At 39.8% G+C, this 26,502-nt stretch overlaps 1 protein-coding gene across 1 annotated transcript in view; it reads right to left on the bottom strand.

Moving 5' to 3' along the window:
• The window catches only part of ankrd50 (ankyrin repeat domain 50), a 47,775-nt gene extending 21,561 nt beyond the window's left edge, over window positions 1-26,214 (bottom strand). Inside the window, exons 1-3 of the mRNA XM_084719788.1 lie at window positions 25,972-26,214; window positions 22,692-23,834; window positions 4,111-4,343 (exon numbers count right to left, since the gene is read on the bottom strand). Of these exons, the coding sequence (XP_084575914.1) occupies window positions 4,111-4,343; window positions 22,692-23,197 (739 nt within the window). The 5' untranslated portion in view covers window positions 23,198-23,834; window positions 25,972-26,214. The remainder of the gene's footprint in view (window positions 1-4,110; window positions 4,344-22,691; window positions 23,835-25,971) is intronic.
• Between the last annotated feature and the right edge of the window lie 288 nt (window positions 26,215-26,502).

Raw genomic sequence — 26,502 nt, 5'->3', positions numbered from 1 at the left:
AATAAGGCGCACAGGCTAATGGAGGACAAGGTAAGTGGGTGAATGTGTTTGTGTCTACATCCGTGGATGTGTGAGGAAAAAAAAGCCAGTCTAGCAGAAGAATTTCCAGTGTTGAACTAAAAGCGGAAGACTGAATCTAGACAAAACAAAGACGCCGCTAAAAGCAAAGGAGAAAGGCCAGGGCTTATTGTAGGTCTGTGGGTGCATCTCAATGCACAAACTCAATAGGATTCAACGAAACGCTGAAATAAGGAAAGCATTAAATCCAGAACAGTGTGTTCACATAAATACAGCGACACAGGCAATGCTAAAAAAAAAAAGGGAAAACAAAATCACATATGTCCTTCACTCCTCTCAGAAGGGGGCATCACATCTGATGTGTGAGTTTGGCTGTGTTCCACTGTTCAAAAGGAGTCTCGTTTTCTAAAACCGATTGCTGGGCAATTGGAATAAAAGCTTTACAAAAAGCTTGGCCATCATCAAAGAGGCAGTAAAAAGGGAACAAGATGAGAGCCAGTCCCAAAAAAAAAGAATGAAAAGAAAAAAAAGAAGATAACTGCTGTTTATCAGATTGTTCCAAGATGAAATTCCCTTCAAACCATATCAAAAACAAAAAGAACAGACAGCTCATCAGCCAGCAACATAAGAGGAGAAAAGGCAAATAGGCAATCACAGCACTCTGAGATACTCTGAAGGAAGTTACAGATAGAAATTTCCCATTAGCATTTACATCCATGGCGTTGATGGCTATATATTCCCCTGGTGACTCCACTGTCAACTTTATGGGCAACTGCAAATAAAATCAGACAATTTAAATCTGTGGTTCGAGACAGAGACAGCACACACAAACACACACACACACACACACACAGGCAGGATAAACCAGGAAATACGATTTAATGCAAATTGCTGCTGAAAGGAAATCAAATATAAAACTTCTTCTCCATCTGTGTTGTCTGTGGGCTCAAAGTTTTGGAAAATGCTGTGAGGATGCTTTATACTACACTGTGATACCAATCCAGAATCTGATCTACCACGGGCACCTACGTAGACGCTTTGATGTTAGAGGAAAGCGTGGGTGGCCATGTCTTTGTGATTATGAAGTGGGCAGCTTGCATCACAGTTGGTTTGTTGAATTAGATGCATGACGCCCACAACAGACTCAAAGTGAGTTCTGGTGTCCTGAAACCCGCCTCCCCATCCCCTCTCGCTGCCACTGTCAACACCGATCAGATCTAAACTACACTTACACCACTCTGACGCCTACACTTAAGATTTCACTTAATCCCCAACACTGCACCCAATCATTTACAACCTACTTTCAAACTACATAGTTGAGTTAAGGTTTTAACAACACATGACAATCATTCTAATGAGAGACAAGTGCTCTAATAATGGTAACGCTGAAGTGCATCATGAAATTATACCCAATCAATACAAAAATGACACGTTTTAAAAGAGAACTTGAGTCTGACAAATCCTGCTAGTGACCTTGTCGACCCATGTGGCTTTTTCTCGACTGTACTGAGGGAGTTTGAACTGACTGAACAACGCTGCCATCCTTATTTTGATAATGGAGATAGTGTTTGTGTGTTTAAGCGGAAGACAGAAATCCTTGCATTGAAAACCTTAATGATTTGATCATCTACAGTCCTGTCTGATGAGTTCACGTCTGATTGTTTTTGGAAATCATGGAAGTTGTGTCCTCCCAGCTAAAGATGAAAAAGACTATCTAGATTGTTACCACTGCTAGCTTCAAAAGCTGGCATCTGTGATGGTATGGCAGTGTCCATGGCTTCATTGGTAACTGTCACATCTGTGAAGGACCCATTAATGCTGAAAGGTACACACAGGTTTTGGAGCGAGGTATGCTGCCATCCAGACTTTTTCAGAGACGTCCCTGCTTATTTCAGCAAGACAATGCCAAGACAAATTGTGCACGTGTTCCAACAGTGTGGCTTTGTAGTTAAAGACTGACTAGACTAGACTGACCTGCCTGCAGTCCAGACCTGTCTCCTGTTGAAAATGTGCGGTGCAGTAATAAGTGCAAAACAACAGAGACCCCAGAAGAATTTCACTTTCAGAACTTCATCAATTACTGTACTCAGGTCCCGAGTGCTTAACCAAGTGTTGTCTAAAAAATGCACAATAAATAGGCTGCTAAATTGTCAGCTGATATTGGCATATCACAGCTACAATGGTGCATATTAGCCGATAAACAGTGACTATAACAATATCTGATTTGACAGATTATGTCACAGGATTTCATTTGAATTCTTGGGCAAAATGCTCTGTATTCTCGTGAAGTTTTTGGATGTGCTTTACTAGAACAACTAACTCAACATTTAAAGAGTCAGAACTGATCTTGGCTTTTGTTGTCATCGTCATCGTTTTGTCGTCACTGAGAGTGATGTCAGTTAGATTTGGTTCGGTCTGAGCTGTGGAATATTAAATCATCCATCTTTGCTCACTACATCGTCACCTTTCTTATCTTCTGATGTGCACAAACTACACATTACATGAACTACTTTCTAAAATGCAAAAATGTGAAAGTATTGGTTATCTTATCTGTATTGGTCTGTTTGCACTGGACGATGAAAACCACTGTGACATAACATGAGATAGACGCAATTGAGTGAGCTAGTAGCAGTTGGCTAACTTAATATGTCCTTACTTACGAGATATTCTAGCCTCAAAACATTGGGAAAAAACACAGCTAAGCAAGACAGCAACTTGTTATGTGTTACAGTATCAGTATTGGCAGATATCTATATTCAGGTATCAAACTGGATCCGAACTGAGGAAAGTGGATGGTATACGCTGGTACATTATTGGCATTCTTTTCCTTTAAACAGCATTTGTTGAGAGCCAGCCATCTTGTCTAAAACGTGTCTACGCTCCCTGCCACCTCACTTCTAACATACCTGGAGAACATCAGGGCATCCTTCAGAACACAAAGCCAGAGACTGAACTCACCACCCACTGAAAGCTAAATGCTGGTAGTGAATTTCTGCTGGTTTTGCCTGTAGCAACATTTCCATTTGAATTTGTGTATTCTAGTATCATCTTAAAATGTCCCTACTGTCCACAATACTCCCTGACAGAGAGACAAATCAGCACAATTAACAAGATTGTACCTGTGTCATACAGGTCCCTGATTGGCTGCTTACTGTGTTGCTCTACACAACACAGCAGCTTCTAAACTTCTAGAAACTTGCATCATTCCTACACGATGACACACAACATGAGTAACGCCGCTTAAAAGACAAAATAAAGGCCAAGGCAAGATTTCTGTCTCTACGCTGCATTGTCACTGTGTCTGATTTTAGGTGTGAAATAAGTGAAAATATGCATAATGACCAGTTAGTCCAGGATTTTAATGTAGTATTGCAAACAAAGATTCTGTCTACATCAATTCTGCTGCGAAAGAATAAAAACATGTAGCTTGTTCAACCTTGAACCTGACTTCATGCATCTATCTCCTGAGTGGGGAGTAGCATATAAACGATCGCTTAGACTGCTGGGATATTACGTAATGGTTTAAGAGGCTAGCCGAGGGCTCGAGAAGCTCCCACATTCAGTGGTTTTGGAAAGGTAGAGAGGGTACACACAGCAGTGCGAGTCTGCGGAGGAGACTTCCTCCTACACAGTCAGGCTCTTGATTAATGTTATGCCAGCTCATCACCACAGAGTAGGCTGCTGGACTGACAGGGAGATAATAGCAGCTGGTATGGTACAGTGTCATAGGACATCAAGGAAGCACTGCAGCTTTTACAGAGGTCTATGATGGTGACCCTAATCTCTTTGGGCATGCCAGGATGTTAAAAAGCCTTTTGCATCTATACTATTCTAACACCCGGGATAGGCTTTGTTTGTAGCCGTATTTTCAGGTGAAATCTATCACATTTGTACAGAAAAATAGCCGACAATGAGCAGAAACAAGCATGAAGCAGCTCTGACAGATGCAAATATTGTCTCATCAATCAAACTGTCTTGTTAGATCAGCTCAGTTCTTCGGCGATTACGGTATCGCCATTATTTTGACAATGATGTCACTTATGAAACCTTAAATCAGTGCAGTTCATTCAAAAGAAAAGCTGGACGGGTTACCTGTGAACAGTTTAGTTATGGCCTTGTTCTGTCGGCGTGCGGAGCAGATGAGAAGCAGCCAGGGAGGCAGGAACTCGTGATGACTGGCCAGGAGCTCAGCGATGGTCCTTGGGGAGCCCGGGGAGGACCTCTGCTCACCCTCGCCCAGCTGACAGCCTTCATCAATAGAGTCCACCAGCAGGAAGAGAGACTGCTGAGGAGGCTTAACACTCAGGAGAGGAAGGAGGACACATCTGCGGGTAGAAAGAAGAGAGAGGCAGAAATGTTACGTTTTCATCTTTTTGATAGTGTTTGAGTAATAAAGCACAGGAAAACACTTCTGAGGAACAGCATTTGTTTGAAGGCAGAATATAATCATATTGGTTGATTCCCATTTGGGTAGTAAAAGATGATTTTTTTCAGAGTAAAACTTTAATGGCGAGCACTAAACTGCTGTTAAAGTACAGTATAATTTCTCAACAACACTGGCAAACAGGGATTTGCTTCCTTGTAGGAAGCACACTCAATTATACTGTAAGATGTTATTTTTTCCACAAGCATATACTTTACATTATATACTCAGCTGCAATCTAAGTGCATTACAGATGTTACTTTTTGTCCACCCTGTTGTCTTTGTCCAGAAGACTTCCCTCTACCAACAATAAAGACAGGAGACACTAATGGCAAAACTGCATGTTAACAGTTTGTACTACAATAAACCATGGGGAATATGGATTGAAATTCACCTTTTATGCCCATTTGGACAATTTCTAGGAATAGTTTTATTTGGTTTTGTTGTGATGTCAGATTTGTCTACAAGCAGAACATAATTCATACTGAAAATTCTGCAATATATATTGACACTTATGATTATTTTCACTGTTGATTGTTATTTTCTTGACTGATCGGTTGTTTGTTTGGCCCATAAAATGTCAGAAAATAGTGAAAAATGTTGATCTAAAGCCCAATGTGACGTCCTCAAATGTCCTGTTTTGTCCACATCTCAAAGATATTCAGCTTACTCTCAGAGAGGAGGAAAGACACCACACAATGTTCATATTTGAGAAACTGAACTCCAGAGAATCTTGGCATTTTTTCTTTAAAAGAATCACCTCGATCGTAGTTCATATATCTGTGTTATATGCAGCCTTTCCTTAAGTAGTTCTTTCAGCCTTCAATTTTCTTGTTTTTAAAAACTGACTAAAATATACAGGCTTTTACGGTTTAGAAGATGTAAAAAGAAATGGAAATTAAGAATGTGTGTAAGATCATTTATAATTAGTGGTAAAGAATCAATCAATGTTATATTCAGCAATATGATTTTTAACGCTCACCATTCTCATGTCCAATGCACTGTCTATTGTCTTTTAATGAAAGCTAAAGTCTTCTTGAACTTTATTCATGCAAAGTTTTTATAACATATTATTATTTTCTACATGTAAACAAATATCATGAAAAGGTCTGGTTTACATGTAATTAGTTTATTCTTGTTATTATGTATCAAAATCAGCTGGAATTCAACCCCACACACCTTTTTAGATAATGTCTGAATGAGTGTTGATTCAGCGTCAGTCATAATTAAAAATTAGGATTCAGTGTAGGTTCAATACTTCTGTCTGACAACATTTCATTGTTGATTCAATCATTTTTTTTCTTTCTGAGATGCAACATGACACACAGTCACGGCAAACAAGAGTGTGATTTTCTTGAGGCGCATCATCCTCTGTTCTTCGGTCTCAATTGGTCGAGAGTGTAGGCGTTTAAATATGTCTCCATCCAGCCCAAATTGCATCCATTAAGAGGCCCACTGTGGATGATTTGAGCTCAGAGAAACATCCAGAGCAGATACAGTCATTTATAATTCAGTGGGCCTTTTTGTTCAACAAAAAACTTTGCCCAAGAGCTAAATGTTCAGCCTTGAGATTAAATCAAAGACGTGGAGAGAAATGTGTTCAGCAACTATCATGACAACTAAACATGCAAGACAAACTTCAGCAAATCCCCCTGCAACATAAATACCGATGTTTGAATATGAGCACCCATTAAAATCAGCCCTGTGGCATCGTGTGATAAAACAAACATGATGTATAGCATTCTGTAAACTAGCATCACTTTAACACTCTGCAGAACACAAAAACCTAACATTTTAATGGTACATTACCCTTTTGTCAACGCCAGATTTCAAGCCAGACATAGAATCTACTTGCTCCAGTGCTAATGTGTAACTTTAAACATAAAAGCTGACTGTAGCAGGATAGCCAACAATTGCATTTTTTGTTCCGTGGAGTTGTGTTTATTTTGGCAGGACTCTGTTCCACTGTGACTGCCACCAACAGTTTGAAGCCAACCATAAGACGTCCGTTTGGGAAAATGTCATTTCCCAAGACTCATAAAATTACTTCCAGCTCAACTGGCCGTGATAAAGGATCTAAGGGTTTCATATTAGTGACATTTTAATCTGGGTCTAGGTTAATTAAACATTTAAAAAGGGGGTTGAACAAATCAATTAATGGACATGAAAACTTGATTCGGGAGAAGAGAAGGCTTCAGGGTGCGTGAGGCTTTTTTCATGGGTAGCTGTCACGCAGATAAAAATCGATCACCTTGCACATGATGGGACTCTTCAACTACCACTACTCCTTAATGGAGCTGACATTGGTTGTAAGCTTTGTCATAAAACGCTAAAATACTGTTTTAATGAGACTTCCTCTGGATGCTCAACAGCCTGTCACTAAGCCTGTAGCTCCACAGCCATTCCCTTTTAAGCATCTAACATTTTAGCCCAAGTTCATTATCCTTAAACACATGGAAGCAGAGATGGCTCAGGTTAAGGTTTATTCTTTCAGTCTGAAGTACCACAACATATAGAAGAGGCCAGTTTACAATGATTTCTCAATAGAAACTTGAGATGGGTGCAGGTTATCATCACAATTTTCCTTTTTAACTAAATTTCCCAAAATGAAGTCGTGTGATCACATTGGTTTTAAATTAAAGTTAAGATGAAATGAAAAATACCCATTTAACCCTTTTAGATCCGTTCCTGGCCTTAGTGTGCACCTACTCATGTGGCAAAAATTCAGTTTCTTTGTTTTAAAAATCCATCATGTTTTCTTACTGTAAAACAAAATATGATGTTTGCTCACGTAAGCTTCAACCAATACTATCAGGACTCGGCATGTAACGATAAAACAAACTCAGGCTACAACAATACCCCCATAAAAAGGTCCACAATATGATATTTACCATGATATTAAAAAACAAAGGACATTGACAACTTAAAAAAGTCTTAAATCTAAATCTGATGTTTTTGTTCATATTAAAATTAGTTTTTCCTTGTAACGTAATGTGTTTTTGCTTTACTGCTTTAATAAAATGAAGCAAAAACAGTCAGCCATTACTCAAACGTGCAAAAACTGGCATGAATTTTCTTTGGCAATGAATGGTCAAACAACTACAAAACAATAAGCAGTCAGTAACCATACTTTTGTCAAATAAAATCAAATAATAACCATGTAATATCATGGTAGATATTGTCACAGTCTGGTTTGGTATTGAGACTTTTTTTTTTTATTTTGATAGTCGATGAAAGTTTTCAACTTTAAGTGGCACAAGTTTTTTTTCTGAACACTCACTGGCGTGAGTTTGAACGTTCAAACCTGATTCCTCCCAATGTTATGTCCTGCCTGCTTATCCTGTTTACTTAAAAAAACAACACAATATGGCAGCTAGAAACTCTCGTAATACTGTTTGATCTGTACTTTAATGCTGTTTATTGGTTGCAATACATTGGACCTGATTGCAACCATGTAAAAACAGTTCTAAGTCTTGCAAAATTACATTAGATTGGAAAGGTTTGTGCCACTCATATATAGAGATGGAGAACAACAGATCCTCAAAAGTGAAGTCAAAACATTTTGATCACTGGCTGCAATATAGATGATAAATCCCACCCCTCCATTTTAGTAGATAGGACAAGCTGAACTATTTTGACTAAACATCAAATAAATCTTTCCCAAAGATGGTTTCTGTCATTTTAGGTAGTTCTTATCACACTGATGTTTGTTCAAGTATTAATTTTTCTGATCAGTTTGATTTTATTTACTTATTTGATGCTATAAAATGGTCATGAACTCAAAAGCACGGCACCAGCCCCAATCGCAACTGTGCAGACTCCGGCTCCAAATGATGACACCAGAACAAGATGGCGGCACTGGTATCTCGGATATTCTGGCTTAATTTTTGGACAGTGGGAGGAAGTGGAGACGCATCATTCGTCTCTATTTATGTCAGTGGTTTGTGCTGCCGGTTTGTTTAAGACTCTTACATAAGTGCATGTTACAAGACCCGTTTCCAAATGTACAGTTCACTATGAGGTCTTCTGAAACCACACTTAACTGTCACTAATGCCTCCTAATTTATAGAATACCGCAGACAGGGCTGCAAATTATAATCTTAAATCAACTATTTGAAACATTTTTTCCAAAATGGTAACTGGGATAACATTAGAGCTGCAATGGAAGATTATTTTCAATTATTAAGCTGTCGGTTATGTTTTCTATTAACTGGTTATTTTTCGTGGTCTGAAAATGCTGAAAAAGTCTAATCAAAAGTTTCCATAGCCCAAGGCAATGAAACAGTCCACAATATTAACTTTGTATTGAGAGAAGCAACACATTATCATATTAAGAAGTTGATTCTTGATGTAGCCCCAGATGAAAACCTTCAAAATGCAGTTTCCTCCCACGTGGGCACTAGACAGTTAAACCTGTTTTGGCAAAGCTTCTACAAACTTTAGCTACTATTCAAAACTTTTTCCAAGCACTTTGAACCTTGAACAGAGAATAAATCAATGCCAACGGTCTCCAACCTTTCCTCTTTGTCGTGGTGTTGCTCAGCCTTTCAGAAACACAGTCAATCACTCCTTCTGATAGCTGCAGCCCACAGAGAACCTGCAGTGCCATCTGGGAGCCTTGCCAAAAGGAATGTCCATCCACAGGGGTGACTGCGTGCGAGTGTGTGTGAATGGTTGTGTCTGAGGCCATGTTGCCTACTGAGACAATCAAATCCACAGTGACAGCAAGTGGGCAAAACAAAGAGTCATTCTTCTCTCACAATTCAGTTACTTTTGGCCTGTCAAAGAGTCAAAAGGCGAGGGCTGCAGACAAAGAAAACTCCATGGGACGCTGGGGATGGAGAGAAAATAAGCTCAGGAAAAGCTGATTTAGTTTGCCAGACAAACCTGCAGCATACCTGAGCCAGAAAATTAAAAGTAAATCAGCCCACACACCATGGTCTTGGACATTTGTCTCAACTATTTTGGTTCTCGCTCAAGTCCTCAACATATGCCTAAGTTGATGCCAATTGCTATTTAAGACTAGAAAAAAGGGGAAGAAGGGGGATGTGAAATGCATCTAATGCACTCGCCATCTGTCGCGTTGTGTTTGCAACAGCAGCGGCCGCCGCTCCCACCACCATGTGCAAAGTGATGCTTTCAGTGTTACATTTAGTGAAGATGTCTGGGCCGACAGGGCAGCACTGGGCACCGAGCCAACGCCTTACAAATTTACACAGCTCATTTTATAGAGCGGGCGCAGAGCCTGCGATCCATGCCACATACCCAAACACCACCACACTCACACACATAAACACCGACCGAGATGCAGCAAAAGCTCAAGAAAACAGAAGGTGAAATATACTCTCCATGTCCGGCCCTGACACGGCTCTATTAATGGAACAAAGGCCAACTGGTGAGTCGAGCCCTTAGCTTCAGACATATCACCGTACAGAGCGATACTGACAAAGCTTTCCACCATGATCAGTAGAAAACCAGAGAGGCCTTTTCATTAGAAGAACCCCCGTCTCTTCATTTAGTATCGAGTCAATTTGGACCAAGCCTGCTCAGCGTCTTTGCAAAGTCATGAGAGCTTAGTGCCACGGAGCTGAACGACAACAGCTGACTCATACACCGGCTCATCCAAAGTGAAGGAGACAACTATCTTGCAGATTCTTCCCTCGCACTTTCAAATGCAATTCTTACATTATGCATAACGTTAGTGCAATCATCTTGTTCAAAGTAATCAGACTGATGAGGACAATAAGAGCGACTGGTGGTGAGAACAAATGTTCTGAACAGCCAGGCTCAGACACTTTAGCTGTTTTCTTCCTGTTATGTTGGCCATATGCTCCTGTTTCCTCCTCAATCTGTTATCATCTCCCTACAGTTTCATCTGATTGGACATAAACTCAAAATCTAAGGCTTCATTACGGTTTTTGCTCAATGGGCATGCATTGCATAAAGCTTGTTTTTAAAGCTTTCAACAAATCAAGGGTTTGTTGCAGAGTGGTTACAGTGGAGCAGAGCGGCAGTTATGTAAGCTGCGGACAGACGTATTTACATTAATTTGTGCTGAGAGCCTTTCATTAGACAGATAACCCTCTGAGGATGTCAACCTTGCAGCAGTGAATTACTTATTTTTCAAAAATACAGAAATGGCCATTATAATAATTTGTTCAAAACGACTGAGTGGAGAATTGGGCAACATTTTATAAAATCCTTTTTAAGCTCGAACATCTGCATCGTGTCTTGACACAAATGATCTTAAAACCATGCTGACATTTTTAAGTGCACAACATCTCCCCTGACATTAAGCTGCTCTGCCCACATGTCTCAGTGAGCCGTTGGTTGGGTTATTAGAGCCGGTAGCAGTTTGGAACTTGTGTTGCTCCAATTCTGATTAATGTCAAATTTAACATTTAATTTCTCTGTTTTTAGCCTCACTAGTGGTGATGCCTGACTCTAGAGGGGGCAGTATCTGCCTCTCGGTCTATCAGTCATTCAATTGGCCGAACGCGTTGATCAAATATATCAACAACTACTGGATGGATTGCGATGAAATTTTGTACAGACACCAATGGTCCCTGGTGGCTTAAACTCAATGACTTTGGTGATCTCTTTATTGTTAATCTAGCACCAACATCATGTCAAAATCTGTCCAGATTTATCTAGAACTGCAACAATGAATTGATTAGTTGTCAACTATTAAATAAATAGCTAACTGTTGTGATAATCGATTAATCAGTCTGACAGTTTTCTTTAAGTAGAAATTCACTTATTCTTCCTTTTTAAATGTGAAGATTTTCTGGTTTCGTTACTCCTCTGTGACAGTAAAGTAGTAAATATCTATGGGTTGTGGACAAAACAAGACATCTGAGGATGTCATATTGGGCTGTGGGCTCTTTTTGACCATTTTCTGACATTTTATGAACCATAAAACTAACCAATTCATAAAGGCTAATCATTAGATTAATTGGCAAATGAGATCATTGCTAGTTGCAGCCTAAAGACTAATGATATTCCCACCAGTTCCAGCTTTAGGTAGGTGATCTACCTGGAAAGCTCTAGTTTTAATTCATACTTACTAAATTAATTACAGCTTCTGTAATTCAATGTTGACAAAAACTAATGTACCGATAACAGATGGTATAAAGCAGTGGTTCCCAGACTTTTTTAGGCATGCCCCCCAAAAAAACACCCAACATTTTTTTTTCAATAATTAACAATAATTGGGGAAGCAAGTGATAAACAATTATTTAAGTAGAATTTTAGTGAAATAAATGTGAGCATGATAGCATCAGCAAACTGTATATTTTCCCACTGGCCATCCCTGGCCCTCTATAGTGGCTCTAAGCTCCCCATGGGGGGCTGCCCCCTAGTTTGGGAACCACTGCTTTAAGAATTCAAATGTGAAAGGATGTTTTATCAAGTCCCAGCCCTATAAACATGGGGAACTGTATTTGATTGAGACAGTGCATATTAACAACAGTTCTGAAAACATGCCAGAGTTAGCCAGAAAAGCAAATTTTCATCTGTAGTCAACACTGATCTTTATTAAGGCTGGGGTTTAAAGTATCAAAACCTTTTGAGTCCCAAACAAACAAAAACAAATACCAACATACCAGATCACATACCAAAAGTTCTCATAGAATGCTTTGTCAGGTTCTTAGCCATGTTTCCTTATTCTTTGTAAATATATTTCCTCATTGAAGACAATTTTACTCATTTATTAAGTTCTCGTATAGCTGCTTTTGCAGGAGATTTTAAAATTATACATTTGATAAATCTGGCTTTTTTGTTACTTAAGCAAAATATGATTCTTTTTTTCCATTGAGATTCTATTATAGATATCCAATAACAACCAGACATGCATAAATGACAGTGTCAAAATGCCCTTGTATTGTCCTTGTAATAAAATCAGATTTTCCAGAAAAACAAAAAAAGGTACCAAAAGTCAGGTTTCACACTGGTTCCAGTATCACTGAATAAAATGATCCCCAGCCCCACTCTGTAAAACCTCTAACACTCATGCATGACCTCAGTCAGTGATGTAAGATCAGGTGTTGTCCACAGACAGTAAACAGATGACCTCATATGATACAGTACTACATCAGCAAAAAACTCCAATCACTATTGAAAGGTCCTGTAAGTATCTAGAAAGTGCTTGTTTCTGCCTTTACTTAAACATGCAGGACAATGTGAGAATTTGATCCCGGCTTAATGGATCTGCACAATCAATTCTGTGCTGGATCCCAAGCAGACAAATGCCTCCAACTGTCTCAGAGACAATGTCCTGGAGACTGCTTGGTCAGGAGGAAGTGAGGAGGAGCGCGTGAGAGCCAAATCTGGGCGACTTACACAACAAAAACAACTGTGTCTTTTAAAATATGAGTCCAAAATGGTTCCCCATAAATAATCAACCTTTATAAATGTCCTTACAGTGACATACTTAAGTTGATATCTGATGAGGCAAAGTCTTATGATGTTTTGGATTTTAAACACTCTGTCATGGGACTGGGCACACACAGTGATCACATTGTTTTTGTGACGGTGAGTGGGTGTGTTGTCCATCTTGAAATCTAACCCATTCCCAACCCACCCTTTGATTACATCATGCCAGACTGTTGTTAACAAATGCACAGTTAAAGAGAGAATTATGCTTTTTAATAGGTTTTTCCAAGATATAAAGAGTCAAAATAGACCAAATTCTAATGAAAAACATTCTAATTCAGCCTCTTAATTCATCAGTCAAACTTCTTTGTGCCTACACTATAATGCAGCCTATTAATGATTTGCAAAAGTGTAAACATCCTGCACATTTCTTCTCTGGCCAGCACACATACCTCAGATAACTATTCCAAATCCCCAAGCTCTTCCCAACCCAGACGAGGTGTGCATTCCTGGCCAGCTATCCAATACTGTCAAAGGAATCTGAAATTTCATCCTTTTCAGCCCCCTCCCTCTTCTCCCCCGCCAACACTCCTGCCACAGTTTGCCTCCAAAACACTCTCTGCTGTCCTCACACATGGAGACACAACTGTCTGTCCACATGTGCAAAAGCCTCAATGTGTGAAGACACGATTCCAACGGATTTCAACACAGGCATGTAAACCTGCGAGGTGCCAGTCGAGGTAGGGTAGACAGGTAGACGGCTTAACCTCAATTCAACAGATCTGTAACAAAAGGCAGCAGTGTGAGCTGTCTGGCACAGATAAGATGAACATACTATTCCATCATCAGAAAGCAATCTTTGATATTTGACAGGAAGCCCAGAAAACATATTTTCATACTATGAGCAATGGCGTCCAACATACACAAATGATTCTGCCAAAGTTCTAACAGTTTGAATATTTCACCGGAGACATTTCTGCATTTCTGTTTTTATCCCTGTTTGTCTTAACAGGTTCACGTGGGTGGACTCGGTTGGAAGAGGGTGATGTCATACATTTACGCCCACCAATCAGGGTTTAGCAACATTTGAATCAAAGAAATATGATGACAGTTGTGGGATTGTTTGCTTATGTTGCCAAACCACTGCCAAATGTGATCACACCACTCCTACACAGTCTTTATGAAGCAGATTAGCTGGATTTGAAGGTATTAAACTCTTCATAACCAACACCTGAAGATGTTTTTCAGAACTTAAGCTCAAATTGTTGCTTATTTAGTAATGAATATTTAATGCTACAGAAAAATGGTTTTAGTTATCAGAGGTGGGAGTGAGTCACGTGCAAGTCACAAGCAAGTCAGCCTTCAAGTCTCAAACAAGTCCCAAGTTACTGTGGTGGGAATGTCATGTTGAGTCCCTCCTAGTCATGAAAAGTTTTATTTTCAGCATCAAGAAAAGATACTGCACCCTGCTTACAACTTATAAACTTGTAAATCTTATTGATATGTGACATTTTGTGGCAATCAATATCAAGCCTCCTAAACGAACAACAATGGAGAGTGGCCTTTGTTAGTCTGCTGCTTCCTACTGGGTGGCCAGGTCCTCGAATTTGCCACTCTCGTCTGACTCAAATCAAGTCATGTGACTCGAGCCCCCCACCTCTGATGGGTATATAGTTTTCAAGTACTTTACCTTGTTGCCTTGTAAGTAGAGCTGCAAAGATTAATTAGTTTTCAATCAACTAGTAAATGAATCACCAACTATTTTGTGAATCGATTAATCATTCTAAGTAATTTTTTCACCAAAAATATTTCTGGTTTCATTAATTCTCTATGACAACAAACTGAATATCTTGGGGATTGTGGACAAAACAAGACATTTGAGGGAGTCATTTTCTGGACCAATCAAATCATCAGTTAATACAATCAACATTGATCATTAATAAAAAATAATCATTAGTTCTAGCCTTATCTGTACGTAATTTCTGATTTATCATTAATATTTAGTGGTGTATTTGTTGCTTTATTGTGCTTTGTATCATTGTAAATCTAACTGAACCTGTACCCATGAATTCTCACTCCACAATGAATCATTTTGTAACTTCAAGGGCAGGAGACTCAGATCAATGCAATATATGTAATAGGAGGACACTGCTCCGTCCCTCTATCAGCTAAGGGGTCCACGGCCTGAAACATGTTGAGGACCCCTCTATAGACTAAATTGATTGCTCAGAGAGTTACTGAATCAGATTACAGCCGTCTCTGCCTTCATGAATGAGTCTAAACTTGCTTCAAATCTTTCTCTGTGAGCTGTTAAACAAGCTTGACCACCACCATATATGAGTTTTATTTATTGAGTGGGACGACAATAAAATGAATGAGTTATGTGTGTGCCCACACAAGCACGTAGGCACAGACACATACACACACACAAATAAAACCCACGCATAAACACACACACACTCCATCCGCCGGTGGTGTGGAGACAGAGGCTGGCCTCAGATTGCTGAGTCATCATTGCAGCCGCACCAGTGCTGCTGTTTCTCCTCATCTGCTCAACTGGAGTTGATGCGTCACACTGGGAGCCTTTTTTTTCTTCTCTAAAACGTGGCCCTAATCTGCAGAGTTTTCCACAGCCCTGCACCACATGAAAGGCACGGGGCCGCTTTCATTTAGCATCCCTTAACCCCAATAAGCAGGGCCGCCCAATGTGCAACAGTCAAAAAGTCAACACAAAAGGAAAAGAAACCCACAGAGCTCCGTCGTCGACTTCATAAAATGTGTCTTGGTTGGTTTTACTTGAAACTGAAATGTGCCACAAGTTGAGCTGTGTTTAACGTCATCAGACATAGAGAAGCAACAGACACATGATTTGAGGTCATTTAGGTAACAATCATTTAGGTAAGAACTTGTCAAGACATCTTCACATTTATTTATATTGCTGGTTCTGCACCTCACAATTTTCTACATTTATAAGAGCCAAAAACTGGAATTCTCTTGTCATAATGTACTAAAAAAAAGTTTGCCGTGAGCCGGTAATGCCATGCTGTCTTGTAAAATGACAACTTACAAGAGCCAAACAATATGCATGTTCACTGGAGGCCACCAGACTAGATCTAATCGCGCTTCTGCTTTGATTAATGTCACTTCTTTCAGGATCTGCACAGCTTTTTGGAACAAAGCACCAGGCAACGTTTTACAAAGAACATGCTTGAAGTAGCTGCCAGAAAATTTTCAACACATTTTTAACTTTCTTGTAGTAAAATATCAGAACTGCACCATCATTTTCTTCTGAGGGAATAAAAAAAAACACAGAGAATCTTCACAGATTTAAGCCATGGTCATTCATCATTTCTGAAGTGTGTGCCCTTTACACAGAAATAGAAACTTGTCCGGCTACAATTCAAGCCTAACTCAAGCTCAGTGGAAATCAGCCTGAAAACAGATCCACATAAGGTCACACCTAAACTAAAAGGCAGCTTTGCCCCATCAGCAAAAAAAAAAACCTGTTGCCTTTAGTCTGACCCACATGACTGGGTTAACTCCACCTATTTGAAGCCAACTCTTTTGTCCAGAAGTGAGAAAAAGAGGCATGCTGGACGGCAGGAGGCTGACTGATGGTTTAAAACTCACAAATTCATTCAAACAGGAGGACTCCAGTCAAAACATGGCAGTGGCCTTTGATAAGCTAAGACAGAGACTGATGAGACAGGAATGTTGCTTTGGCTCCGTCTACATAAAAAGCCCTTGATGGTGCACTACAAACCAAAAGTCAAACCCTTCTGATAGTGCTAATGGAAATGATTTTGACCCATGCAGGAGGTCGCTGTGCCCCGAGTATCAAGCCTATTGTCTGAGCAAGACACAAGGTTGTACTGGTAGTCTTGTGGCAAACTGAAAGGCGAAGCTGCCTTTTATGTGGAGGACTGTGGCTCATGACCTTTGCTGGCAGGCATCTGCCCCTGCTAATGCATCACACTGCTTTTACTAATATGCAAAATAAAAATCCATTCTAGTAAGTCCGGGCAATATGTCTGAAATCAATACAGCAAAATTAGCAGGAACAGTGTTCTCCAAAATGTTAATATTAAGACTGCAACTAACAATGATTAGCAATTAATCTCTATTTTTTCATTTAATCGGTTTACTTGTTTAAAAATGTCATGAAAAAAAAGTCTAAACAATGCAGTCATATTGTAATTATTTTGACAGATATTGCTTTTGCAATTTGAGTCACTAGAAAAAATAAAAATTATGTGATCTTATCTTGGATCTATAGCAAACAAACTAAGTTTGCTTAGATAATATGATTTATAGGCCAGGACGTCTCTGGAGCACAACAATGCTACATTTATAACTGTATATATGTAATGACACAGTTTACCTTTATCAAAAAAAAACTGCTGCTCCTTCAATTTGTACTTTGCACGTTTGATAATATTTTGATTAATTTGTTCAGCCCTGGTGAAAACTTACCATCACAGATTCCTAAAGATACATGGAGACATCTTCAAATCGTGTTTTATCCAGTAAACAATTCAAAATTCAACAATATTCACTTTAGTATAACAGAGGACCAAGAAATCAAAATATAAAATCACATTATGTTTCAGCTGCAAGAACAACCCCAAAAAACTGAAGCCTCATAATGAGCTACTTAATAATTATTAAGAGTATTTCTGCTTCTCCAACTACTATAACCAGTGAATATCTAACTACAAATATGTTCAATTTTCAGTGCCAGAGCTGCCGATGAGTATACAGGGGTCTTGTCCTTAGTAATATTTCTAGGAATTTGTGGGGTTCAGTGACATGAAGAGTTGTTTAAATCCTGCAATAACTCACTTATCACACATTTTTGGTTTGTCTGAGGCTCTTTAGACTAAAATAACTTTGATTGTGACTATTTTTGGACTGTAGTATGAATTTAAAAGTTGGTTTAGTGGTACTAGAATCATATACCTGTAAAGGTCTGGGGATCTGGTATCAAAGAAAGATTTAAAGAGAATATAGGTCAATAAAAAACATATATTTAACTGAACAGTTAAAATAAATAGTTTTGTATGGTAGCTGGTCAATAATTCCTCAGGTGGGCGGGGCTCTGCTGCAGGAATTTTCGACTCATGACCTCAGCATTTCTAAAATTCAAGCTACACCCTTGCTTGTACTTCACTTGTGTGTTTCCTCTTCATGCTGCTTCATATGTTTCCTCCACCACATTACAGATAGAAATCTTGTACGTTTTACTCCAACACATTTATCTGCCAGCTATAGTTGAGTTCACTTTACAGAGTCAGATTTTAGATACAAATTGTATGATTAGCTTTTTAAATAGCACACAATGCTATAGATTAAACTACACAATAGATCATTAAGTAGTTACAATCTGCTCCACCTCTACCTGTTGTACAAGACTGCAACGGAATACACCATTATTAAAAGGCAGGGCAAGGTGATATATTGCTATTTTTTATGTAATTTTAGGAACTCTGTCATGGTATAAATCCACCAAACCACCATATGCATAAAATCAAGGTTAAAAGGTTAACTTTTTATACAATCAGAACAGTGAAGATGAATAACCACAATGCTTTATAGCAGAAATTAACAAAATGAACCACAAATCTTTGCACGTATCACAACATAATGACAGTGATTTTGAGAATCGATCCCGCATCACAAAATATAATATCACGATAATCAAGTGTATCAATATTTTCTTACAACTCTAAAAATATTATATTATGTTTTTATGACTAATGAATAAATCATTATGATGTTTTAGTTCTTCAAGGTTGAGCCAGTTTTAGATCCTTTTTAACTACTGGGTTTGTAAGTATTTTGATTTTATGCTATTTCTGCTTTTACTTAAAGCCACTACAAGGATCATATTTTGCTGATTTTCGAGCACTCTGTGGACAAAAGTGGTAGCATGTCCACTGTAATAACCACAAAACATAATGTCAAAAATAAAATTAGCTAAATAAAAATCTCCTGCTTCTTTTTAACTGGCTAACATACTATACACTGTGACTTTGCAGCCTGGGGAAACGTTTACACACAGAGTTGTTTCATCTGAAAGAGAATCCAACCTGGTGGCATGCATTAAAATGACTAAACAGAGATAGTCTATATTCTCTCACATGATCTTGTTAACTTATGTAGGTCATATAGAGGCATCAGTTTTAAATTGGCTGTTTCATACCCAGTTAAGAACTCCTTGTCGTCGTTTTAAGTGAAGGATCTTAATACTTCTTCCACTACTACTCAATGCAGTTTTGTTTTGGCAGTTTTAATTTATATGTTTGCACATAAAACACAGACTTGAGATAATTTTAAAACAAACTACACAGAAATGTGATGAAGAATTACTGATAGAAAATGACAAAACTCAAATTTAAACTGCCCTGGTCATCAGTGGTTGCAGATGCTCAGATGGGATAAGGGGTGATCAGGTTGCACAGAGTGGACGTAAACCCGTGTCTGAACCGGTTTCAATGTATTAACACAAGACTGGTGATTACTATCAACAAACAGACCTGTTTGTCTTTGACTGGGCTAAAGAATTTGACAGGGCCTCTAGCATTCACTCACTGGCCAACATTTAAAATCACAGCTGGAGGAGGTTAGGGGGAAGGGAGGGACCCTGAGCTAAATGGAACTTGTATAACATTTATTGAGTGAAGTACAGGCCTGAATGTGTTCAATCAAAACAAGGTGTGCCCCCCTCTGTGATTTTTTTTATCTCTGATGTAAATTAGTGGTCATAATGTTGGACTAATCATAAAGTTTTACGCCCTTCCATTTCTCTCTGTGTTTTTATTTTGTTTTATGTCACTGCCAGATACAGCCAACAGTCTTGGCTTCCTGAAACCAGATAGCATCTAGAACAGCAGGGGAGCCGCTCAGATTATTTGTGTACAACGCTGCCTGGAACGCTTTTACACCTGAGATGGCGATAAGGCATTCAGCGAAGTGCTTATTTGGCTCACAAACAAAACAGGCAGCGATGATAAGCCTTGTGTCTTTGTTGTCTGCAAATTTAGGGCCTGAGGTTTCAACTGCTACACGATATTTGCTTCAAGAGGCGAGGCTGTGCAAATGAGACTGTCTGCAAAAAAAGAGAGACCCTCGACATCCAGCATGACACAGAGCAGAGCTGAAGTGAGAAGTCCTTCTCCTGCTGGGTTCAGTCTCTGTTTATGTCCCTACGATAACCTGCCTTTTATCTCAGAGGGTCAAACTGAAGTCAGAGTCATCGGTAGAGGCCGCATGATTACGAGCAGATGACAAGTGGAGCGCTCACTTCCTTGGGAACGTGCATGCTTAAAAAAAGAAAGCGTGGGTTGAGCTGTTGACTCTAGTGAGCGTTTAAAAAATGATTTACCTTGCTGAACGTTTGACCTACTTTTTCCCCCCCGTGTGTGATGTTGAGATGGTGAAATAAGCACCACCAGATGGCCAGACAAGAAGCGTGAGTGTGTGTGTTCAGTGCTGCATTCCAGCCTGAGTTGCATAGACTGCCTGACCTATACTGTGTAGACAGGTCGTGCAAGTAACCCACATACACACACGCTCATGCGCAGCTTCTTTTAAAGCCTCTGCCTACAATAACAGTCCATCTTGATCGCGTTACATGCCCGGGCAGGGCGCTGGAAGTCCACAAGCCTACTGTACTTCAGTTTCACGTGTGCACTTCATCTCTCTGCAGTGCAGTCAGTCAAGACAGTCAGTCAGTGAGTCAGTCGCAGTTCAAAGCTCCTTCTTCATGAGTCTCCGGCCACCTGAGCTCGGCTGCGGCTTAAAAATATCTGACCTTTCTTGAATCAGAAGCCAAGCGGGGACAGTCCCACCCAGCATGCCACACCAGGGGGGAAAACCAACAAAACCATGACATCAAATAAGTGGAGAGGCTGCTGAGGCGGAGCTATGCGGTGAGTGTGAGCAGTCAAAAAAAGGAGGGGGGGAGGGGTGCATCAGGGTCAGGAGGTGGAGAGGGAAGGGAGGGGGGAGGGGTTGGCTCTGCATTTTTACATTTCTAGGCAAGCCAGATTCCTAGATTTCAAACATTACCTGGAACCTCCCGAGAGGAGCTGTAGGATCAGATTTTAATGTCCTTATTTAAGATGTCATAAAACATAATCCTCTACAACAAGAATGTGTCACGGAAAGCAATAACTAGGCAGGTCTTTATTATACTGCAGGTGATTTCATACAGGGCTGAAACAATCTGTTGTTTTTTATTGGAGGTGCAATGAAGAATTTTAAAAAATTATTTGCCCACTTTTCTGAGAATCGTTTCAGTCATTTTTCAAGCAGAAAAGTCAAACATTTGCTGCTTCCAGCTTCTTAAATTTAAGGATTTGCTGCTTCTTTGTCGTTTATGACAGTTAATAAAGATTCTTAGGGTTTGTGGCTGTTGGTTGGGAAATTCAAGGAATTTCAAGATGTTGCTTTGGGCTTATTATGAGGATAATTTTTTACTTTTTTTTGACATTTTATAGACTAATTGATCACTTGGATAATCATTAAAATAACTATCAGCTGGGGTCCTAGTTTTAATTTTTCATCTGCAAAACGCTTGTTTTCCTGCCAACTAGATGTTCTAATAACAATAATTTCCAAACCAATTAATCTGTTATCTCCACAATCCAAAGATATTTAGTTGTTGACATCAACTAATTGTTGCAGATAAGTTAGGCCTGATAACATGGCTTGGAAATATTGTGATATGAAAATAGATATTGTCTTAGATTTTGAATATTGTTATATTGTGATATGGAATAAGTGTTATAGTGTTAATAAGGCTGCATTGCAGTAAAGTGATGTAGTTTATGAACTTACCAGACTGTTCTAGCTGTTTGATTATTTGCCTTTATTCACTTAGTCATTATATCCACACAACTGATGATTATCAAAAATCTCATTGTGGTAATATTTTGTGAAAACACCAGTAGTCATCCCTTAAATATTGTTACACTATCAATATCAAGGTATTTTTGGATTAATATTACTGAGGCATTAATGTGTATGTTGCATTTTCCTGCTTTAGATGTTAAAGTTTGAGCCAATTTAAACTATTTTGATGTTTGGTAGTAGGGCTGTCACAATACCAGAGTGTAAATCTTTGATAGCATACTAGTGTGAAAAAAATAATACTTGATAAATCTTTTTATATCACAGCAATAAGAAGTCCTAGGTTCACAAATAAGAGAATTTTCCCTTTCTCAAAAATTAACAACCTGCACACAGTGCTGGTTCAGAAAGAGTCAGTAAACACTGTTTTGCTGCAAGCCAGATTCCAGGCAGGAAGATACAGACGAAACTGAACTGAGGTCTTGATTAAGCACTTAGATCTCTTCTTTTTATAGCTTTGGCTCTTTCAATACTATCAGATGTTAGTGTTGTATTGTTTTTAATCATGTAGTACTGACAAAGTAAGTATCGATACTTTTGACGACCTTATGAGGTAGTTTAATCTACATCACACTCTATAAGATCATCATGTTTGCACTATTTGAGAATTGGCAGTATGTTATTTTAGAGAACATATGTATACTGAGATATATATCCAATATCGTGGCATAGCCTAAAAATAAAGAGATATTATTTACAGGCCACATTGTACAAATCTTGTTAATAATGATACGAAACTCAGAAGAACAGCAAATCAGTTTTTCTTGATAAATGCCTTAAACAATGGATTGCCAACATTGTCAATTAATTATCCATTGATGGATTACTCATCAGCAGTAACTTCATGGATTAGTTCCTCCTCTGTGTGAAGGTGTGATAATCAGTGAAATCATCTGGCATCAACACTGAGATTAAGAGCAAGAAAAAAAGGCAGAGGGGTGTGTATTTGTGTGTTCGTCCTTACCTCTTGAAAGCCTCTGTGGGGTTCCTCTCACACTCTCCAGGCTGCAAAGTGCTCTGCACAGCTGGGTCACGCACTTTCTCCTCGTATCCCGGCACCAGCCCGCTGCGGCAGATCTGAGCCACCAGACCTCGGATGAACCCGCCGACGCACAGCGTGTCCGAGTCGTCCGCCCGGCAGAAGTGGAAAGCCAGGCTCTGCTGGTGCAGGCCCCGGTGTGTTCCCTGGGCCGATGTGGGCCACAGCAGCTCCGTGCACACTGCTGTTTTCCCGCTCCCCGGCCCCCCCACCAGCAACACCCCCCAGGAGCTACCTGACTTTGTGGAACCTGATGTCAGGGTGCCGGGGTTGGACGCAACCCCGCCGGGTGCCAGCGGGGGCTGCTTACTCGGAGTGCTGGTCACTCCACTGAGGTTGTTGGTTTTCTCCTGGAGGCAATGCTGGATCTTATGGAAGACCCACTCCCGGCAATAAAAGCGCTTCCCCTGCAGCAAACTGGTTTGGGCCATTTTGATATAGTGCTGCTATTCCACCTATTCCTCCTCTTCATAGGGGTCTTTTCACACCGCCCCTCACATTTTCAACTCCAACAAAGGCTGGTAGTAAATTCGAACATCCATTTCATCGGCTGAAAATGTGCCTCTGAGAAAAAGAAGGTTGCAGTCCAGCAGCCGTCCTTGCTGTTGACGTTAAGAAGAGGCCAGCAACTTGAGTGAAAGTGGAGAAAGAAGCAGAGCTGCTGCTGGCAGGAAAAGCAGCTGAGCTATGGTGCGTTACAGAATATCTAGGTCAAAATAAAAAAAAAAGGGGGGGGGGGATCAAAATTGTGGCTCAAACCATAGATTTTCCACCAACTTTTTCCACAGCTTTCCCACTGGTTGAACTGAGTGCTCCTTGTTATTATGAGTGTGTTGCTTTAGCATGGCGCTGGGCATGGCAGGGCACCCGGCTCTTGAGTGCATCCACTGGCAAACTCGAGCCACCGCCGCTTGATACAATTAGCCATGGGAGTAGCTGATATATTTCCGCTGATGCATTTCAGATGCTACCGGGGGTGACCAAAGCGTGTTTCCATTACATTAACATGGAGCAGGCTGCCAGTGCAGAGTCAGTTTCTCCAATAACATACTAAGCCTGGCTCCTTCCCTGGAAAACAGAAAGAGAAATGAAGGCTAAATTAGGACACATTTCAATTGCAACTTCATGCTGATGCACAATTAACAATCTTACTCAAGGAGATGTTTGTTTGCAGTCTTAGAAAGTACAAAAGACCACCAATATGAGCTACGTATGATGCACACCGTTGTTATAAATATCCTTCATCCAGCAGAGAAGGGTTAACTCTATTCCTGCAGCTACAAAAGGTGGGTAGGTTGTTTTTTTCTGTGCTTTTATCCTCCACAACCCACATCACTGCCTGCCTGCCCTGCAACTAAATTCTTGGCAGAGGTTCGTCCAGTTTCTCTAGTCTATCCACTGATCCCCCCTTCCTTCCTATGTGGCTTTAAATCCCAAACAGTCCACATCCGTCCTGAACTGTGGAGTGGAGGGGGGGGGTTAGGTTAGGTCCAAATGAGAGGACCCCTCTTTTCCTGCACTTAACAGGGGTCGTTTACATGGGTGGAAATGGAGGGTAACCCCACCTTAAGAGAGGGTCTAACAGCTTTTTAAGGTAACAGAGATAGTCTGTGATTAGGAAATGGTGTTCAGTTGAATCAACTCTATTTTCTTTAATATACATTTATTACACTGTTACAACACTTAGTGTTACAGAAGATGCTTCAAAAAACATTGAACTACTGTTTCATAACTGCTTTTCCTCATGTATTGTTGTCCATGTTTAATTTATCTTACTCACTGTCATATGTATTTTTAGTGAGCTCCAGATAAACCCTCTGCACTATATATTATTTGTGATCGTTACCATTTTTGTGCATTTTTTTAAACTGCAAAATAAAATGAACTAAAATATAGTTTATTATGTTAATACAGAGTAAGATAAAGATTGTAAGCTATGGACAGCTGAATATCTTTATAGGTCCTTATCTATCATGATGATGGATTTTCATTAATTATCTTGTTATTTATCCTGTTTATTATTCACATTTTACCCCTACATGTAAAGCTGCAATGATTAATCAATTATGAATGGCTTCTTAAATTAATTACCAACTATTCTGGTAATTAATTAATCAGTTAGACGAATATTTTAAGAAAAAAAAGTCAAAAATTCTCTGATTTCAGCTTCTTAGGCATGAATACTTTCTGGTTTCTTTACTCCCCTATGACAGCAAAGTAAATATCTGACATTTGAGGACATCACCTTAGGCTTTGGGAAACACTTATCAACATTTTTCACCATTTTCTGACATTTTATAGACAAAAATAATAACTGACAGATTAATCGACATTGGAAGAAGGCCTAATTGTTAGTTGTAGCCCCACATTTCTTGCTGTTTTCAGATTTTATATTTGTTTGTATCCTATAATTCATGTTATTTCTCTTGATTTCTGTTGCTGCTGGTCCCTGAGAGTTACCCAACGTAATTTCATTGAATGCCTACAATGACAAAGTGTCTGAAGCTTCTCTTGATTTGATTTCTTTTCGGCTAACTGCAGTTTAACCACCTTTTTATTTAGCTCTCCATCACTGCCTACTACTGCTTCTATATACTGGAGCAAATGCAAATATTACCCAGCCTCTCTAGCCATGAATACACACACACACACACACACACACACACACACACACACACACACACACACACACACACAGTCTTGCTGGTTACTTTGTAACGCTGCCAAATAACAAGGTTTTACACGGGCTGCGATACATTTCCACCTCTCTGTTTCCTCTGAGGCGCCTCCAACACAAAGCTGAACAAATAAATATTGAATATATCATCGGTCAGGTGTGTTTTGTGGCGAAAGGCGACAAATAATGTGGGAGCAAACGACACGAATTCACTCCAGTGACTGAAAAGGCAGCACAAGTCTTTTGTATGGCCAGACTAACCTCACCCATTTCAGATGGGATACAATTTACACCTATGGGGGGGCTTTTAAAAACCCCCCGTCCAGCCTAGCTAACAGTTGCATGCTTTCAGGAGAACCCCCCCCCCACTAAAAAAAATAAATTAATAAAATGTAGCCTGTCGTGTTCTTGCAATCTGCTAAAACAGTTCCTTCAACTTCAATTCAGCCAATTCTGCAGCGTTTCACTGTTTTCCTACAGTTTCAAACGTCTCTCGCATCCCCACAAACGGTTTTCCCCCTTTCTCACCTCTTGGTGTTTTTTTGGAGGGGGGGTTGCTGCTGCTGTGTCCGTGGAGTCAACACCCTTTCAGTCCAAAGCTTCGCATGAACCGTTCGACCGTTTCCACCGGTGCAAATCCAAGCCCGAATTTGTGCATTTGAGCGACGTTCGCGTCTTTCTTTGAATCGGTCTTTTCTGTCGGTGTCGGCTCCTCCTGCTGCCCGACACACACACACAGCTCCACAGTGAGCCGACTGACTCTCCGCCTCCAAACACTCTACATTTCTCCCCACTGCATGCAGAGCACACACCAGCCAGCGTCGAAAGGCCTTATGGGACTTGGAGTTTTACCCTCTTGTCGCCATTACTAAAATATAATAAGGTGGTCTAATTAAAAAGTGTGAAGACAATTGGTTTTTGTTCTTTCAACATATAATCACAGTTTAGAGAAGGTTACTTTTAAAATATATCACAATACAGTTACCAATTACCTGTTAAAAAAAATATCGTAATCAGTGATGTAACAGTTACGTAGTAGGGACTGTTACGGCTATACGA

The sequence above is a fragment of the Lutjanus erythropterus genome, chromosome 5, assembly GCF_056507025.1.
Source record: "Lutjanus erythropterus isolate fLutEry1 chromosome 5, fLutEry1.hap2, whole genome shotgun sequence".
In the NCBI taxonomy this organism is placed as follows: domain Eukaryota; kingdom Metazoa; phylum Chordata; class Actinopteri; order Lutjaniformes; family Lutjanidae; genus Lutjanus; species Lutjanus erythropterus.
The sequence above is the reverse complement of the archived record's forward strand: the minus strand, read 5'-3'. Positions and strand labels throughout refer to the sequence as shown.